General features: G+C 41.8%; 1 protein-coding gene across 1 annotated transcript in view; it reads right to left on the bottom strand.

The window, feature by feature from the left end:
- The window catches only part of Dnah9 (dynein axonemal heavy chain 9), a 315,133-nt gene that overhangs the window by 43,151 nt on the left and 251,520 nt on the right, over window positions 1-20,462 (bottom strand). The window contains exons 53-56 of the mRNA XM_076935264.1: window positions 16,731-16,966; window positions 13,050-13,172; window positions 11,445-11,649; window positions 8,701-8,934 (exon numbers count right to left, since the gene is read on the bottom strand). Of these exons, the coding sequence (XP_076791379.1) occupies window positions 8,701-8,934; window positions 11,445-11,649; window positions 13,050-13,172; window positions 16,731-16,966 (798 nt within the window). The remainder of the gene's footprint in view (window positions 1-8,700; window positions 8,935-11,444; window positions 11,650-13,049; window positions 13,173-16,730; window positions 16,967-20,462) is intronic.

The following is a 20,462-nucleotide window of genomic DNA, read 5'->3' as shown; positions in this document are numbered from 1 at the left end:
TGTGTTCCCCACCATGGTGGACTCTAACCCTCTGGACTGTGGGTGTCAAATTAAATTCTTTATTCTATATGTTACCTTGGTCATGATATTTTATCATAGTAGAAGAAAAGTAACTAAGATGGAAAGTGGTACCAGGAAGAGGGCTATTGCTGTGACAGTCTTGAGCATGCTGAGTTTTGGAGGACTGTGGAAGACAATGGGACTTTGGACTAGGAAAGTGGTTGAACACTGTAAACAGGGCTAAATGGGCCATTTTAATAGGAGCATGGAAGACAGTAGTGCTGAGGGCAGTGTCCATTAAGAAGGCCCAGCTCAAGAGATTTCAGATGAGAACAACACTAGCAACTGGACTAGAGACCATCCTTGTGGTATTTTGGCAAAAACTGTGGCTCCTTTTTACCCTTGTATGAAGAATCTGCCTGAGGCTAAATCCAGAGTATGGGACAAACCTCATTGGCAGAGATTTCAAGACAGTCTAATATTGATTCTGTCACTTGGATATTAGTAACCACTCATGAAGATTTACAATGAATAAGAGCAAAAATAGAAAAAAAATAAAATGGTAATTTTAAAAAGAAAAAGAGCAACAGGAAATTAATGTTAGGGCCAATGCTTGTTCTGTAAAGATAAGGAAAGGCCTGACCCAACTCAACCTGCAATTTGAAAAAAAAAAAAAAAAATCATGCACATCAACAAATCAAGGGTATGCAAATGTAAATCAAGGGAGGGGCCAGGTTCTATCCCAAGTAAGCATCAGAACTTGGCAGTATCAGTCATGTACTTCTGGCTTTAGAGTCATGAATGATATAGGAGTAAAGGGGTTGTAGAATCTTCTCCTGTGGTTAAAGAAAGCTGTGGAGGCCAAGTGAGTGGTAGGGGAGTCCCTGTATGAAGACCCAGAGTGCCTATAGTGTGAAGCTATGAGAGTGAATTATACTGGGGATGTCAGGATGTTGGAGATGCCAGAGCTGTGGGGATACCTGCCAAGGACAGCTGCAGACAGAAGTGGAACCAGAGAAGAGAGAAGTATGTTACAGTCAGCAAATCTGGAAGGGAAGAGGCATAAAAGCCATTGGTATTAGACAGAATTATAGGATTTGGGGTTTGCCCTTGCTGGGATTCAGTCTTTCTTTGATATAGTATTCGCACACTATGTCCTCTTTCCTCTGTTTTAGAATGTTAATATATATTGTATAATGGAAGTATGTAATTTGCTTTTTGATTTTACAGGGGATTACAGTTGAGAGATTGCTGTGAGTCTCAGAAGAAAATTTAGACTTTGGACTTTTAAACGGTGGGTGACTCTGGGGGCTTTTAAAATCAGACCGAATACATTTTACATTATGACATGGCCATAAGCTTTGGGTGCTGGGAAGGGAAATGTGGCTGTTTGAATGAGAATGGCCTCCATAGGCTCACATGTTGGAATTCTTGGTTCCTCCTTGGTGGGATGTTTGAGAACAAGATGTACAGTCTTGTTGGAGGAGATGTGTCACATTGGGGGTGGTTTTGAGCTTTCAAAAGTTCATGGAACTCTGCTTTGTGCCTGTGGATTGAGGTCTAGGCTCTCGGCTACTGCTCCACCATCATGCCTGCCTGCTACTATGATACTTGCCATAATTATCATGGGCTCAAATGCTCTGGGATCATTAATCCCAAATTAAATGGTTTCCTTTTATATGTCACTTTGGTCATGGTGTTTTATCACAGCAACAGAAAGTACTTCCGATAGAATCATTACCAAAGCAGACAATTAGAAGACTTCTTCCATCTAGCACTTGGGAGGCTAAGGCAGGAAAATCACAAGGTCAAGGCCAGCTTAAGTCACAGAGTTAGACCTTGTGTCAAAAACAAAGACCTTTTCTCTTCTAAAACAACCTCCTTCCCTAAAAAAAAAAAATACTTCACAAAGGTCAGTACACTAAGGACAGACGGCAACTAAACAACCCTAAAACAACCATTAAATGAATATAGTTAGAGCAGCAGATATACCAGAAAGCCTTGAACAATGGTATTTTAAAAAGGAGCTGGCTTACCTGAAAAGAAACTGATAAGAATGCCTGAATCTTGGTCGGTCAGGCAGTGGTGGCGAATGCCTTTAATCCCAGCACTTGGGAGGCAGAGGCAGGTGTATTTCTGAGTTCAAGGCTAGCCTGGTCTACAGAGTGAGTTCCAGGACAGCCAGGGCTACACAGAGAAACCCTATCTCAAAAAACCAAAAAAAAAAAAAAAAAGCGCCTGAATCTCTAAGAAGAAATTGAGCATCCTTGGAGTTACTCCAGTTGTGCGGTGATAGCCACTAGGCAAGAATTGCCTCTTTCCATCTACAGACAAATTACTGTCCAGAAAAGGACACACTTGCAGAATAGTCGACTGATTATATCTGCCTAGACAGAGTAATCAGCCCTTAATAATTCTGCATCACTAAGGTCTGTCAGATGCTCCAACGTTTGGTAGAATAGGGGCTTTCCAGGTGTTCAGCAGTCTCTATAAATTGGCTAAGTTTTAGAAGCTATGCTTAGTGCTTCCCATAATTTCAGTTAACTCAGTCATTCTGGATTTCTGACGGGGTTGAAGACCTATAGTCTCATAGCCAATCTTGGCTATTTACTTTGAGAGAAAAGATCTGAGTGGATGGTTTTCAGCTGACATTCATTCTAAAGCCAAGAAAAAAAGCCAGGTTCAAAACTAAGTGTTTTAGTTAGGAGAGATGACAGAGGTTCTGGTTAGTCAACAAAATGATGGACTGGGTATTAGGACTATCTTGTACCTCACTGGTACGATTAGGAATAATTATGCTCTAATTGTATTTTGAGAGAAAAGTTTTATTTTAACAGGAAGGGTGATATGTAGGAGGAGCTAAGAGGGAAGGAGTACCGAGAGGAAGAGATGGAGTAAGGAGAGGAGAAGATGAAGGAGAGGAGAAGCTAGGTGATGAGAGAGAGAGAAAGAGAGAGAAAGAGAGGGTGGGTATGGAGGCAGGTGTTCATGTGTCTCCACCAGTCAAAAACAGTTTATATATCTAGGTTGGGTATTGGGTTACACTTCTGATTGAGCATTACCAAACTTATAAAACCTTTGATTAACATTTTTAAAAATTGTATAAAAGCAAAAAGGAAAAGGGGGCATGGGATAGGGGTTTTCTAGGGAGGGGAAATGGGGAAAGGGGATGGCATCTGAAATGTAAATAAAATATAAAATTAAAAAAAAAGAATGCCTGAATCTAACACAGTTATTTAGATGCAATAGTGAATGAGATAAATAGAATAAAGATGAAAATAGAATACGGAAACTGGAAGATCTGAAGAATGGTTAAAATGAGCTCAGGAAGACACAAGAATGGAAAGTTGTGAGCATTTATAAGAACTGGCAGGTAGGGTGAGAGAACTAAATAAGTTTAACAGAAACATGCAGAGAATAAAGAAAATGAGGGAGAGGTAATATCTAAAGCTAATAATTTCTGAAATTAACAAAATATCCGAACTTTTATTTGAAAGAAGTATATCCCTCTTATGATAAATAAGGATGCACCTTTATCAGACAGTGAAATTGTAGAACATCAATGATGACACTAGAATAATAAAAGCCATCAGGAAGTATAAAGTACCTATAAAAGACTAGTAATTAGATTGAAAGCAGACTCTTAACAGCAATAACAAACCCCAGGACACATTATGAAACAATAACAAAAGATACAAGGAAATGATTAAAATTAAAGTACTCTAAAATTGTTTTGGAAGATGCTAGTTTATTGCTTAATTCTACACCTCATTGAAACATATATATTAAAGTCACATTTAAACTGAAATACATATGATACATATGCAAAAAAGGTTAAAATAAAATAGAGTGGCATCTTTCATATCATCAAAGAAAGAAAAACACTAGTGAAGCAGAAGAATGATTCCACTTTAGTTTGAATTGCTATTAGTTCAAACTATGGAACTAATAGTTTGAATGACAGGGCCATATGTAAACACAGCAGTTAGTATACTAATTTCAAAATAAAACTTAAAAGAGAGAATTGGGATGGAATCACTCTGCCCAGATCAATAATGTTGACCCCAGAAGACATGGGTCAACAGACGAAAATCACAGTATGAGTCATGAGATACCTCCCTGCAAGTTATTTGTTCTAAGAGGGCTCTGAGATTTTTGCAAACAACGCAGGCTATGGCCATTGCCTTTGTTACTCACCACATCTATGTGGCAAGAGCCTGTTGCTGAAGATAGCATGCACTGGCTGCAAGGACATAAAAAGATCAATCTCAAACCCAAACAGGAAAGTTGTCCCTGCTGGCTAGCTTTTATAGAATTGCAAAGTACTACATGGTTGTTTGGGAGAAAAAAAGCACCAGTGATTTTTTTTTTTTTTTTTATGATCCAGCTCAATGTTTGACCTTGCACACTGCATTGTTGGCCTGCCAGGTGAGATATTCCCGCTCATGCAGTAGTGGCATGGCTGTTATGGGGTAACTAACTACTTTCTGATTGGATGTGGGGCCTGCTCTCTAGAAGTGTATTTATACTGTTTACTTTAATCCTAGTCAAAACCCATGGCCAGGGAGGTCAAAGGGCAAAACCTTGCTGCTGTTATTTTGCTGAACGGTCGTAATATTTAAATACCTTCTAGATACTTGTGTTTATGCCCACAGATCTTGTCTGCTCCTAACCTTGGTTAGAGAAGCTTCTTTTGTTTTTTGGTAGTGAATAAAGAGTCAATTGAGAGATACGGAGATGGCCAAACTGCAGAGAAGATATGTCGTGCTCAGCTCTAAAGAAGACATCTAAATTACCTGCCCCCACTCATGGTTCAGGGAACATAACAGAAGGAAAAGCAGAAAGAATGTAAGTGTCAGAGGGTGGGAGGAAGTACTGTGAATCACTGTTGTCTGGACATGACATAGCTATCAGAATCATTAATTCACAGTGGCTCTCATTACCTTCACAGGCACTACAGAATATCAAACCATGCTGATCTTGGCATAGATGGAGTAGATGATCTTTAGGCTCCACCTCTTACTGAGGAGCTATTGGCAGTGGATGGCTGCTCAAGAGGGAGAGTCATTCTATATTGAGGATGCAGCCATTGCTAGGTTTCCCATGTTCCAGTAGATAGAGCCATGCTCTCGAGCATATGGACAGCTCTATATGGACTTATTGGTTATCAAAATAGGAAAAGAAATAAAGCTGGGAGGGGGTTTTCTGGAATAGGAAGATTTAGGAGAAGTTTCAGTGGAAATAATGGGGGTAAATATGTGCCGTAGTCACTGTCGTATTGCTGTAAAGAGACACCACGGCCAAGGAAATGCTTATGAAAGAAGAAATTAACTGGGAGCTTCCTTACAGTTTCAGAGGTTTAGACCATTATCATAATGGTGGGGAACATGGTGGTATGCAGGCAGATACCGGAGTAGCAGCTTCGAGCTACAACCTGATCAAGAGGGGGTGGGCAACTGGTAGGTGTGAGCCTTTGAAACCTCAAAGCTCCAAACCTATCTCCAGTGACATATTTCCTTCAGAAAGGCCACACCTCATAATCCTTATAACCCTTTCAAATAATACCACTGCCTGGTGACAATGCATTCAAATAAATGAGCCCCTGGGGGTCATTCTTATTTAAACTACCACTAATGATAATATTTTATTGTATACATATATGAAATTCTTTCAGACAAAGAAAAAACTTAAGAAATATTTAAGAAAATGGTTTATTTTCTTAATGTCAATAAATCTTTTAAAGTTAAACAAAGATGACCATTTTGTAGATATGTAGGAGAACACCTATGTACAGTTGATGGAAGTGTAAAGCACTATAACTCCTTGAAGCTCTTGCAGGGGACCCTGGTTTAATTTCTAGCATCCATGTGGTAGTTTACAAGTATTTATAATTCTAGTTCCAGAGGATCTTATACTGTTTTCTGGGTTCTACAGGGACTAGGAACCTAAATAGTGCACATACATACATACAAACACTCATAAATATAAAATTACACACACATATTTTTAAAAGTACTATAACCAACACGGAAAACAGTAAAAAACAAATCATAAAAGCAAAGTGAACAGCACAATTCATCTCTCATCTACCACTGGGCACCTATCTAAAGGATGAAATCCATGTGTCAGGAGGTAGTTTACTAAAAACAATATTCTCAGTTTGTGATAGCTAAGTCATAGAACCAACCAAGATGGTCATTGACACATGGATAGATGAAGGAAAATGTGGCAGATATCCATAATGAATTATTATTCAGCTGAAAGGAGAGCTGTAGTTCTGATACCGGTAAAGGGGATAAAACTGGAACTATGTTAAGTAAAATAAGCCAGGCATAGAAATCTGAATATTTTGTATTTTTACTAACTTGGAAAGTGGATGACACAAAAACAAAAATAGGATCACTGATTGCTAGAAGCCGCACACAGTGGGGGAGTAACACGACAGGGGTTAAATAAGAGACACCCCCACACAAATAGATTTGGCATCCTATAGCCTAGAGTCTACAAGAATTTGTGATCTATTTCAAACTCACTAGGAAGGGATGAAAGGTTGAAGAATACACAAACTAATGCTTGAGATGAAAATGCTAATTAATAAGAAACTCTAAAAAAATCCAACTACCAAATGTCAATGATGCTAATAAATATAAATTGGTTACGTTCAGTAGCTGAATCTCAGGAGAACATTAAAGAATCACATAATTCTTAGTCCGTGTCCTTACGGATTTAGCGTTCTATGCCCCCCAACTGCTTAGCGCTGCTCATTAATCTCTATGCCTCTAGTCAACTCTTGTTCTAATCTTCCATAAATATTATAAATTTTCACCTCTCTCCCAACATTACATCTCAACACTACTCCCTCACTTGTAGCAGATAAGATTGACTCCCGGATTCCCCAAAATACAGTCACAAGGACAGAATGGAGTTCCATATGGTCATACCTAACTGGTATAGTGACAGCCTAACTGGTAGTGTCTACACAACTACCTCCTGATATCCTCTAATTTTTACACTTCTCAGAACATGTCCCTGGCTCGTTAAGCCCCCATGGCTTTATAGAGACAGTTAGAAATGAGCTACCTTCATTTCTGGCTGTTCCCAGTTTCCAATTATCTGCATCTCTCTCTCTCAGTTGCACATGTCAACCCATGGACCAACTGTAGCCTCATGTTTGCCTCATATGCCTTATCACATTGGCAACTTATTCTCTATTTTTCCGCAGACGAGCTTTTTCATCTACCCTGAATGATACGATCTCACCAGCCCCACTGTATTAAGCCTCTCCGCTCACTGCTGTGAATTCAGGGCCTTGCCTCAGAAGATCACCATCCCTTATACTCCATGTACACTGCTCATAGCCCCAACTGCAGTCATGGAATTTGGAATATGGAAGCTGACAACTAAATATCTGTTAGATGGATGAGAGGGAAGGAAAAAGAGCCTCTAAAATGGGAAACAGTATAGACGAGAAAGCTCTGTATGTCATGTGGCAGGTGATGGTTCATTGGTGATGAGGCAAGGAAGGATGATGTGACAGGAGAGATCAACAAGGCTGGCTCCACCCTCTGACCTACACCCTCTGTGTGATCTGGGTCTCTCCAGACCAGAGCTTTGGACTTTCTATACTTTTAGGCTTGCCTGAGATATAACTGCCAAGATAATGGACAGTAAACCCTTGTCACAGAGCAGCCACTCGGCTAGGTTGGACTTTTCAATGTTATCACTGTTATTTCTTAGCTCAGACCTGGCTGATTGTGACTTATCACTTGTTCTGTTTTTAACGTTTTGGTGGTGTAAAGGACTGAACACAAGGTCTCGCACATACAAGGCTTTTCTTTCTTTTCTTATTTTGACCCTATGTTGAACAAAGCCTTTCCTGTTTGGAGGAATCTTAGGAAGCAGGCAGTTAGCACATTCATTCAGAGACATGTTGCTCCTGGTCCCCATTGTAAATGTGTGAGGTCCTCACTGAAGTCAGTCTCAGAACTGATCTGATCTGGGCAGGGAGGAAATGTAGAAAGGCCTCACATGGCTGGGGGTTTGGTGGGGAGGGTAAAGAGTTGAGTCCTCTTTCTCATCAAGTCATTTTCTAGTCTCCATGGGGAAACAGCCTTCCCAACATGCTATGCAGGAAGGAAGCTGTGTACTGGAACTGTTTTCCAGGATGATATTTAGTTTCCTGGGATTCTACTAATGTTTTTGCATTAAAATCAAACTTTGAAATCTTTCGGTCAGCCCAGAGGATTGTCTTACAACACAATCACATCTGAATTATTTAATTTATACAGCTATGAGGTGATTCTACAAACTTAGGCATTCTCTGTGGCCACCATTTTCTGCAGAAAAGGCCCCATTCAGACTTAAGTGGTTTGTGAAGTAGAAATATCAAAGGCCTATTCTAGAAGGTAGTAGCTCTGCAACCCAGAATGGGCAGAGGTCACTCTAGAATCATGCCTGGATTTTAAAAACACCTTTCAAAATTTATATTTTTTTCTTTATTCTTACAAGAATTTTATACATGTATATAATAAACTTGACCATATCCATCCCCTTTTCCTCCTCTAATTTCCCATGTCTCACTTTCAAAATGTCTACCTCCTAACTTTGTCTTTTTGACAACCCAAGTAGCACTGCCCACATGTGTGTGGACTTTTTTGAAGAAACTTGGGAAGATGGAAACAGAAGCCAGATTCAGGTTCTAAGATCAGAGGAAGTGGGGGCCAAAGGAACATCTGGCCTGGGCCTTCTGGCATGCCAGAGTGGGTGTACCTTTTCCTCCACCTCTGCAGCAGTCTTCTTGGTGACCTCCAGGTTTTCCACCAAGGCTGTATCTCCCAGGAAGTTCCCCGAGGCTGAAGAGAGGCGAGACAGCAGATTGTCCTCTAAGGTTTTGAGGGTGATTTTGAAACCGTTCTGCTGCTTTGTGAGATCTGACTGTAAACATCAAGCAAGGAGGAGTCAGGTAGAGATGCCGCAGCATCTTACTCTAGGACAGGCTTGAATAAATAAATGTTGGAAGGGCCAGAGTCTCTCCCTGCAGAGACAGTGTACCGAGGGTACAGCAGCAGAATGCTTTTGACCCCAAGTAGAAGTGAGCAGGTGAATGGGGTCCCAGCTGTAGCTGTGCAGTTGGCTGCCATGATTCTGGGAATAAAAATGCAAGTGGTTTAGCCTGAAACTATGGCTAAAGTTTCAGCTGATTCAAACATGCCCAAATCTATTCATGCCATTGGTCTCCAAACAGCACCCTATGAGTGATTCATGTTACACGGTGTAACATTTACAACATAGTGGGTATTAGAAGTAATCTAGAGGTGAATGGAAGCATATGAGAGGATGCTGGCGTGTGCTATGCAAACAGATCATTTACATAAGAGACTGGACCATCAGCAGTTTGGTATCTGAGGGGCTCCAGGGTACAACTCCCCACTGGTTTAGAATGGAGATCATAGGCTGGCTTATGCTCTTTCCATGTCAGTAATCTGTGACTCCAAGTCCTTATACTTAAGAGAGCTGTGCTATGCTTAATACAGTGCTGAGGTCACTAAATAGAACCTGTGAGCAGACAGTAGAGTAATGGTTTCATCCTCCGGAGAGTTCTGTCTCCTGCTTTGTTGGCATCAGATGAACAGTGAAGAAGTACTTAAAAGATGAACTTATCTGGCTCATGCAGTTCCAACAAGGTCCTCATCTGTGGCCAGTGTAGGACTGGAATCCCAGCAACTCTCACATCCTCTTTTCTTTGTCATGATTACACTGGGTATCCTAAAGCACTGAACAATCTTTATCTGTACACCGACAGATGGGAGTTAACTCCAGACAGCCCTAGCATCTTTGACCTGTGAAACCTTTTGATCCCAGTCAAGAACAATGTACATATTAGGACTTTTAGCCATGCAACCCTCCCTCAGTTGTCTGTCTGTCTGTCTGTCTGTCTGTCTGTCTCATTTATTAATTATATATATGACTTCTTATGTGTATATGTGTCTGTATGTAGACTTGTGCCTGAAGAGGCTAGAAAGTGTCAAATCTCCTGAGGCTTGAGTTATAGATGGTTTTGAGCTGTCTCACATGGGTGCTGTGGACAGAACTTGGATGTTCTACAAGAGAAGAAGCATTATTAACTGCTGAGCCATTGCTCCAACCCCTGTTCAGTTTCTTAAAACTGCAGATGTTAGTCTAGCCTGAGGATAGGACTGGCTATTCTTCTTTGGGAACACTATACCTAGAGGCTTTCAAATTACTTAGGAATTAGCTCAAAGGCCAATACCTCATAGAAGCTTTCTGATGACTACTATTTAAGTTAGTTCCCTTAAACCATACCTTTTGCATGAATACACACACACACACACACACACACACACACACACACACACACACACACACACTATTCTGGTAAATAGGAGACAGAGGGGCATGATAATGACCAGTTTGAGGCCATCTTGGCCCTGTTGCTTTTTATATTACCTAGTTTCAGTTCCTGAAAATTCTTCCTAGTAGCTAAAATGGCATTATTTCTCAGTTTGCATTTCCACTGCCTGTGTTCTCTGCTTGGCTATAAGCTGTGTAGACAGCTACATAGTCTTCCTTGGGCTCTGTTGGGTCTTCCATACAATGATCTTGGTTGTGTAGATTTGGGCTCCGGAGTGTGTCTGGGGAGAGTTCTAGGGAGGTGTGGACTCAGTCTCACATATGCTGTGGAAGATTGGTTTCCCTTCTTGGCCTGTATTATCTAATCTAATCTAATCACATCTAAAGAAAGAAAGGAAAGCATGCTCAAATTTGTATGCTAAGACTAATCCTCCAACTGACTGTGTAGGAAAGTACTTAGGTGTCATAGAGGGGAGCCCTTGCTAGATGGGATTAACGTTCCTAGAAGAAATAAGAGAGGGGCCCCTAGCTCTATATATGTGTTATGGGGGCAAGCAGCTTCCAGCAAGCCAAGAAAAGCCTCATAAGGAACATTTGTATCAGCAACATGGTCTATAGCTGCCAGCCTTTAGAAGTGATAGGACCCAAGTGCTTGCCCTTTATGCTGCCTGACATGTACCTTAAACTGGCTAAGACACAGTCACAGCAAAGATGATCCTGTTTCTGTTACCCAGGCATAATTTAATCCTACTTGGCTTTGGATGGCTCCATGTGACTTGTGAGATCAGACATTCTCATATCAGAGCCCCAAACCAGGCCCTGCTCTTGGGGACAGGAATGTCACCTTTCTCAGCTTTCCTGCTTTTGTTCTTCAGCTAACCACATTCATCCTTTTCAAACTGGGTATTCCTGGGTGACTAGGTAGGGTTGGGATTCATACAGTGTCTTGAAGAGCCCACTCTGCTGGATTCAAGGAGAAACTTGCCCACTTCTATTCCCACAGTGGCTACACTGCAGGACCCAGGGCAGAGCATCCCTTCCTTCCTTTCTTCCCCACTGAATCTCTGACACACCTTCAGCTGCTCCAGGTCTGGTCTCTCCATGCTGACCACAGCAGCCAGCAGCTGGTCCTCCAGGCCATCCCTGGTCACTGTGAAGTTGATCAGGGTGGCCTGAGCCTGCAGTTCAGGCTGGTAGTGAGGGTTGGCCAGCTTGGTGTGAAGGATGAGCCGGAACTTGGGATTGAATTCACACTCCTTGTCTCCAATCTTGATGAATCTGGAACACAAAGGATCAGATGAAGGAGGGGTGCCTTCATGTAGAATTTTAGATTTTTTTTAAATAGGAGCACAGTCAACAATATTATCATATTCTTACAATCTTTTTCTAATGATGTCTAACAATTACCCACAACCTTTCTTTGCCTTAATGTTGGGAGCAGGTTGGAAAGATTAAGTTTTGTCTCATGCTTCATTTTCTAGTGTGAAACTTTAGGTGGAATTGTTCCCACTGTCAGTATAGATTCGGATACTATAAAAATGTCCCAGCAGATGGCAGCACAGAATATGGCAGCAGGGGCATCTGCTTGCAGTTGGCAGGATGATCTTCCTAGGCACGCTAGAGGGCTTCTTTTTGTCTGGGCTAGAGAGGGAATGTTTTTGATGGGTGAAAATAATTAAATACAGAAGCAGGTTTAGCTTGAAGGGTAAATTGGGGACTCTGCAAACAGTAGGTTTTCTGCTAAGCCTTGGACATGGTTTTACTCCAAAGATCCATGTACTAGAAGTCTGGTCTTTCATATGATAGAATGGTTGTACACTGCATGTGCATGTGGGTGTGTGTGTTTGTGTGTATGTGTGTATCTGAGAGGTGGGGTCTGGTGGAAGGTAATTGTAAGGGTTAATGCTGTCTCTTGGGAGGGGGTTGGGTCTAGCAGGAGAGGATTAGACTCTGAAAGACTAAGCCTGGACCCACCACAATCTCTTGCTTTCTGTCTCATTATGTTAACCACCCACACCCACCTGCCATGGACTCCTGCCACAATGCTATCTGCCAGGTTATGATATTGCAAAACAACTCTTATTGGATCCAGTTGGCCAACCTTGGGCTTTCTGTTTCTAAAACTATGAACTACACAAATGAATTTTCTTAAGAAACTACCTAGCCTTGAGTCCTTTGTTACAGCAATAGAAAACAGGTAAGGATGGCCCCAGAGTTAATCATAACTTAATTGTTAATTAGCATGTCTATCATATGAGATGGAAGCCCTTCTACTTACTTCCTCTCATTTTCTTATTCATATAAACTTCCTTTCTCTACCCTGTACATGCTAAGGCTTCAAAGTCACTAAGAGTCATCAGATTGACTGGGAGCTGTGTTCTGAGCCTCACACATTCAGATTGAATAAGGTGTATGTCTTAGAAGTTTTGACCATTTTCCCTTAAGGCTCCCCTCAAATTGTGTACTGTAGCCATTAGAAACAGGGCAAGGAGTTACAGGCTTCTAGAATCCAAGGCCAATAAAATGCCCCGCTGCTAGAGGAGAGGAAGGCAGGCCAGCTGCAGTGAGCTCCCTGACCTGAGCCCAGGAGAAAAGATTCTAGAAGTGAGCTCTCCATAGCTCTAACCAGGGCAGTGGACCCACTCTGAGCACAGGGCAGCTGTGTAGCCAAGTCTCACCGTCCTTTCTTAATGACTTCTCTCCCAAGCAGAGGTCCCAGGACAGGATCTATGGATTCCTCAAGGTTCTCAATCAGCACCACATCTCCAGCTTCCAGGGCACGTTCTATGGTCTGAAGGCAGCTGAGAAGCAAGTTAGGCAGTGTGAGTCTATACCAATGCATGGATCTGAGGCAATTTAACAAGTCCACTGTGCTTCTGAGGGAAGTACAGGGCTGAGCAGGGAGGCACAGCTTCCAGAAGGGTCTTCAGCTGCTACGTTTTTCTCTACTTAAAATGACATTTATGTTTTTTTTTTTTTTATTTTTTAAAAGTAGATATGACAAAATAAAAAGGAATATGAAAATTAACCACACCCCCGTCTGTTATTTATAATTCAGTGTTTACTGTGGACATCTGCTTATTTGGGTGATCCTTTGGTACTGGGTGGTGGGGGGTTGGCTTGGGGCCCCATAGAAAACAAACCCAACAAGTGCTCAATTTAAAACTATTGGTTAAATAAAAATGGCTATAGCCAGTTTCTGGAGGGATTAGAGGTAGGTGGTTTTGGAGTAACATGGTTGGGAGTTGCAGAGAGTGGGAGGGAGAGAAAGAAAAGGAGAGTCAGAGAAAAGGGAGGAGGAGAGGAAGAACAGGAATAGGAAAAGGAGGTGGAGGGATAGGAGGAAGAAGAGGAGAAGAAGGAGGAGGAGGAGGAAGCCACCATGAGAGATAAACTAAGGGCACATGGCCAGGAAAAACAGCAAGTATTTGGGGGTACACCATTGGAGAAATTGGGGCCAGCGGTTAGAAAAGCAGATTAGGGGTTACCCTCCAATACCATCCAAGACAAATATAATAACCATAGTATAAGTCTCATTCATTCATAAACTAGACAGGGATAGGGCTAAATGGTTCAACTACACCCTTCCATGAAATGATGTCATGTGTGCACACACTCTGCAGCCATCCTTCCATAACTTTTATTTATAATACCCGATTCAGTGAACTGCTGGGTAATGGTGGTTGCATAGGATTATTAACAACAGGGGCCACTGTGCCTGCACGTGTTTAGTACAGACACAATTGGTCCCAAGTATTTCGGACACAAGGTTGGCTCTCTGTGCAGCCTGTAGGTATAAAGAGTTGACTACATTACATTCTCAAGTTTAGTTTTTATATTATTGAATTCATATGGCACTTTTGCTTTATAACCTAGTTTTTTATATATAAAATATAAACATTTCCCCAAGGCATTGAGTATTCTTCCAAAGTAATTTTTTTTACACATGTAAAATAAGACATTTATTATACTTAAGAACAGATTTTATCTATTTTATGAAAACTCTAAAATGGCACATGGTGTATCCCTTTAGCTCACAGTACAAGCTGGTGTACTGCCACCAGTTAACCCACAAATAGCTGATTTTAAGTCTCATTTTGGACATCCTAGGAAATATTTACTATTTATTTATTTATTTTTAAATTTCTTTTTATTACTTGTATGCTGTGTATATTTTTGTGTGAGTGATGGCCACAAGAAGAGGAATCAGATCTCTTGGTACTGGAGTTCCAGATGGTTCCTGAGCTGTCACCGTCAGTGGCTCCTGGCCCTCTTTATGGACACTCTTCTAGGCTAATCCCTTCCTGGAACTGCTGCCACACTCAGTTTCTTCCCATCAATTCCTAAAGTCATGGAAGCATTTTGCAGTCACTCTGGGGCAAGAGGCCAGCCTTGCTCTGGCCATTTTTCATCTTCAATGACACAACCTTACCCTGTGACTTCTCATCTATCACTGCCAGTCCCATTTGTGGGCAAGGGCTTCTCTTTTGTGATCTTTTCCTAAGGCCACACGATAGTCTGGTTTAGTCACTTCCTCCTGACAATTGTTTCTGCCAGGCAAGTCCCTGGGGACTCTGTCTTGTCCATTCATGGCCCTCATGATTTGTATTCTCTGATGCAGTGAACGGTGGAGTGACAGGTGCCAGTCAGATGGCCTCCACTGAGGTCAGTATGAGCCTGCTGGTGCATGTCTAACATCATGAGAACAGTCATGTTGTAGAGGGGGCACAAGCTGGCAGCAAAACTCAAGAGCCCACGAGCCTGGCCAAACAGGGTAAATCTAATAGAGTGACCAGGTTGCTCTTCTCCCTCAAGAGCAGATCCTAACTACTGCTGGCTGGCGTTTAATGTGCCATCAGGCCTGACCTGGCTCAAGGGGAAAAACATCTATTTTGACACATGGGCACAGTCCATCAGGGGAAGTCTCGAGGGAGGAGTTTGAGGCAGCTGGTCAAGTTGCATTCATAACTCCAAATGAGAGGGAGTAGAATGCCCATGCTCAGCTAGTATCTTAGTCAATGCTATTGCTGTGAAGAGATACCATGACCACAGCAACTTTTATAAAAGAAAGCATTTCATTTTGGCTAGCTTGCAGTTCAGAGCTTTAGTTCATTGTTAAAATGGGAAGTGTGGTGGTTTGGATATGTTTGGCCCATGGAGTAACACTATTAGGAGGGGTGTTGGAGTAGGTGTGGCTTTGTTGAAGGAAGTGTGCCCCTGTGGGTGTGGACTTTGAGACCCTCCTCCTAGCTCCCTGGAAGCCAGTCTTCTCCTTGCCTTCTGATCAAGATATAGAACTCCTGGCTCCTCACATGCCATGCCTGCCTGGACCCTGCTAAGCTCCAGCCTACATGACAATGAACTGAACCTTTGAACCTGTAATCCAGCTCCAATTAAATGGTGTCCTTTACCCAATTAAATGTGATAACTGTTGCCTGGGTCATGGTGTCTCTTCACAGCAATGGAAACCCAAACTAAGACAAGAAGCACGATACTACACAGACAGACATGGTGCTGGAGAGGTAAATGAAATTTCTACATTTAGATAGGTAGGCAGCAGGAAAAATGAAGGACACTGGACCTGGTTTGAGCTTCTTCAGCCTCAAAGTCTACCATTAGTAACATTCTTCTTCAACAAGGCCACACCCACTCCCACAAAACCATACCGCCTAAAAGTGTAACTCCCTATGAGTCTGTGGGGGCCATTTTCATTGAAACTACCACAGAAGCTTTCTCTTTTTTATATAGTTTGGGACCCAAGCCTAGGGAATAGTGCCACCCATTTTAGGTGGGAGTTCTTTCTACTTCAATTAACCCAATTAAGGGTTGGAAGCTAATCTAGACAGGATGATTCCTAACAGGCATCCCAGAGGCTTAGCTCCTAGGTGATTCTGAAACTGTCTATTTGATAACTAATAACTGTCAAAGAGATAAACACCAGAGATGGTGACAAAGTATGCACAGATGAGATGAGAAGGTACAGCATCCTTTTAACTGGTATATAGTAGTTGTATGTCCTTGTGGGGTATCGAGTAATAATTTGATATATGTACACCTTGTACAAAGGTAAGGGTAGCAGTGTTTCTGCTTTCTTAAATGTTTACTGTTTCTCTGTATTGAACTTTTCTTCTCTCTTTATGAAATGTATAATAAATGAGAAAAAGCATAGAGCTGGCGCTCAAGTCTCTTGCTTCAATACTTCTTAAACTGAGAAGGAAACTTGCAAGAAATCAGGATGGTTCCCTGATGGAGAGGTCAGAAGAGGGAACAAAAGCCACCAGGGCTTAAGTTTGCTCCATGCAATGTTTTCTTCTTACACAAAAGGCAAAAGTGGCAACTTTGTGTGGCTAGCCACTTACCCCCTTTGGCCAATCTGGGTGACCCGGAGTTCTTCTCCATATTTGTTTTTGATCCATTTAATGCCTTGCAGTTGAGGGTCAACCATGAGCGGCCAGCGCTCACAGTTGATGAGGATGGTGGCGTTCTCCATGGACATGCGGTCAGCAGGGAGGCCCTCATTCTGCCAGGTAGCCATATCAGCATCATCAGTTAGCATCCTCAGGGGGTCCATGGTTGGGGTGGCTGAGATGGGAACCTGATGAAGAGGTAGCACTGTAAATGGAAAACTCTGTCTCTGTGGGGGAGAATCCACAGTATCTCACTACATAACATAACCTCTTTAAAAGAAAGACCAATATCCTCCTGATGTGGGCTTTCTTGGCAGTGTGACTGTTGCTGAAAGCACACGGAAGGATGAGCAATAGAAATTTACTCTGTGACCAATTCTTTGTTCTTTAGTATATTCATTCATCTAAGTCACATTCCTTTATATGCTATTTATATCCTTAAAAGAATTATTTATTGCATGTGCATGCATGTATATGTATGTGGGTGGGTGAGCACATGATACGGCATATGTGTCAATGTCAGGATATATTTTGGGGGAATTGGTTCTCTCCCTCTACTATGTGGGTGTCTATGATCTGTCTCAGGTAGTTAGGTTTGAAGACTGAGCTATCTTGCCAGCCTGATTATTCATACCTTAATCTATAATGTCCACACCCATGTGACCACTTACTTCTCTGCCATTTTTCTCTGTTTCTCACATCAGTTTTCTGGTGACAGTACCAGCTCACACAGACCACTCTCTCCCCTCATCTATTTTACCAGCTTGTAAAGGGCTAGGGAAGCTCCCTTTTTCCTAACCTAATCTTCCCTCCTCAAGGCTGCTCATAACCCCCACCAAAGCAAGCATACCTTGAACACACACACCCTCAGCCCTGAGAACTCTACACACATCACTCTACGTACTCTCAGGGCTAAAGAATCCTTTCAGTTTTTCTATTTTGCCCTCTCTCAGCTCACCTAATTCTTCTATAAACAATCTTTTCCATTGACTTATGTACTTTTAAAAGGAGGTAAAATTTACACAATGTAAAATGAACCATTGTAAGGTGTACAGTTTGGTGGAGGAAAGCACAGTCACAGAGCTACACGGCTTTCAGCTCGGTCCATTACTCTCAGGATATTTTCATGGCCCCAAAGGACAACTCAGGCTCATTAAACAATCCCTCCCTGCATCTCTCTACTGCAAGCTCCTGGCAATTACTAATATGCTTTCTGTCTCTATAGATTTTCTTACTTTGGATATTTAATAAAAATGGAATCATACAAGATGTGACCTTTTGTGTCTGACCACTTTCATTTAGAATAATGGTTTTAAGGTTTAAACTTAACACCACTTAAACTCTTTGATTCAACTGTCTTTGCAGTTTGTTTTGCCTAGTTACCTCAGGGAAACTATTTAAACCATCTCCTTTTCATATAGGCATGTTCAAGTGGCAGCCCTTTGGCCACATGATATCCAGAACAGCTTTGAATGTGTTCTCCCAAAAGTCATCAACTTACTTAAAGCATGATGACATTTACATGACTTTTTTTTTTCAACTCAATCACACAAACCCAGAGTGTGAAATTTATAGGTGAGAACATCATGCTACAATATCAAAGGTTAAATGAGTTTAAATGAAGGAAACAGATGGTCCATGATATAGCATCAAGTGCCCCCTCTTCTTTTTGGTGGTTGAATATGCTTGGCCCAGGGGGCACTATTTGAAAGTGTGGCCTTCTAGGAATAGGTGTGCCACTGTGGCATGGCTTTTAAACCTTAGAAGCCAGTCTTCTAGCAGCCTTCAGATGAAGATGTAGAACTCTCAGCTCCTCCTGCACCATGTCTGCCTGGATGCTGCCATGTTTCTGCCTTGATGATAATAGACTGAACCTCTGAACCTGTAAGCCAGTCCCAATTAAAGGTTGTCTTTATAAGAGTTGCTGTGATCTTGATGTCTCTTCAGAGCAATGAAACCCTAACTAAGACATATTCTCTCTCTTTCTCCTCCTTACCTCTAACATCTTTACTATGTTGCTCATGCTGACCTTGAACTCACAATCCTCTCATCTCAGCCTCCTAACTGTTGTAATTACATGTGTCACACACACACACACACACACACACACACACACACACACACACACACACGACACGCTACCAAGCTTAAGACATGACACATTTCCGATCTCAGAATAAGAGTACCATGTGGCTGATTTCCTTGGAGAAGCTTCATGTAGCCAGGCAGAGGCAGGAGGATTGTTATTTTGAGGTAAACCTGAGCTATGTGGAGAAAACAAAATAAAACAAAACCAGATATGTGTTTTACCATATTTTTATTGTAATCTTATGAATAAAACATTGTTCTGGGATTCATAGATATTGCCAGACTGCTTTATGTGATTTGAATGTGTTCCCTAAAACTTAGGTGTTAAAAATTTAATCCCCAGTGAGCAGGTCATTGTGGATCTGCCCTGTAAATGGCTCCCATTTGTATCATGGGAGTGAATTAGTTCCTGTGATCATGGGTCACAGATGTGAGTTTGGTCCCATCTATCTCCCTGGCTCTCACTCTCTTACTCTTCTGCCTTTTGGCATGGGATGTCAACATACTGAGGTCTTCAGCAGACTTGCCAGACTGCTGCATCATGAACCAAGTAAATATCAGTTCTTTATTGATTACCTGCTCTCCAGCACTCTGTTATAGCACCCCAAACCAGGTTAGGACACTGCCAAAGGAGCCTGTGGCACAAAACACAAGTCTCAAACACACCCAACCCCTCTATGCTGCTAAGAGTTATTCATCTCTGATTGACAGTTCTTCCCCCATGAGTTCATGATGAATGAAATCATAGCTCAACTAATACTGTTACCTCAAGAATTAACATAACTAGTACCACTGGTTACTGCTGAACTAGTATCTGTGCTATTCTCAGGACTGTAACCATTTTAAACCACTTCATCAAAATTATCAAGTGGGGAGAATTTTAAGAGCTGATCTGGGAAAACTTAGCCATCACTGTATAAAACGCAGTTTGCATTCTAGGACTATAATTATGAGTGAAGTTTGGGATACACCTCAGGGTACAATGTGAATATGCTCACTCTTCTTGCTGAGGAAGTCTGTGGACCTAACTACCTCCATTGGACTGTAAATGTACTGATGTCATCCTGACCTGGGATTTCTTTTGCATTCCATTGACATGATATGTAGGACACTTTAAATTTTCGGTTACTGTTTGGGAACTGATGAGTCTGAGCAGTAAGAATATGTCAAGGGCATGTTGCATGTATGTCCCATGTCTGAAGCTCAGGTTGGAGTGACAGTGCATATATAAGTACAGAAAGGTTTGGGTTATTATGGTCATATTGTAGAGTGAAAAATTATAAAGGCCATTTTATGAAATATGTGTAGATTTCTTTGCCCTTAGACCTGGGCAGAAAAATGCAGGTCCCAGAACGCAGAACTGAAAATAAGATTTCAGGACCCCGAGGACACTTGCTGGATGAATTACATTCCTCAAGCCTCAGGCAGTAGGCCCACCTATGGGTGGGAGAGGCCCAAGGCAGGAAGACACATTCCTGACCACAGATAAAGATGCTGCCACCTAGGTGGGGCGATAGCCGGAAGAAGTGAAGATAGTTAATCTGAAATAGTTGGTAAATGACAGGGTGGGACACAGTTACATGGTAAACCATTCAG

Source organism: Arvicanthis niloticus, chromosome 6, assembly GCF_011762505.2.
Source record: "Arvicanthis niloticus isolate mArvNil1 chromosome 6, mArvNil1.pat.X, whole genome shotgun sequence".
NCBI classification, from domain to species: domain Eukaryota; kingdom Metazoa; phylum Chordata; class Mammalia; order Rodentia; family Muridae; genus Arvicanthis; species Arvicanthis niloticus.
The sequence above is the reverse complement of the archived record's forward strand: the minus strand, read 5'-3'. Positions and strand labels throughout refer to the sequence as shown.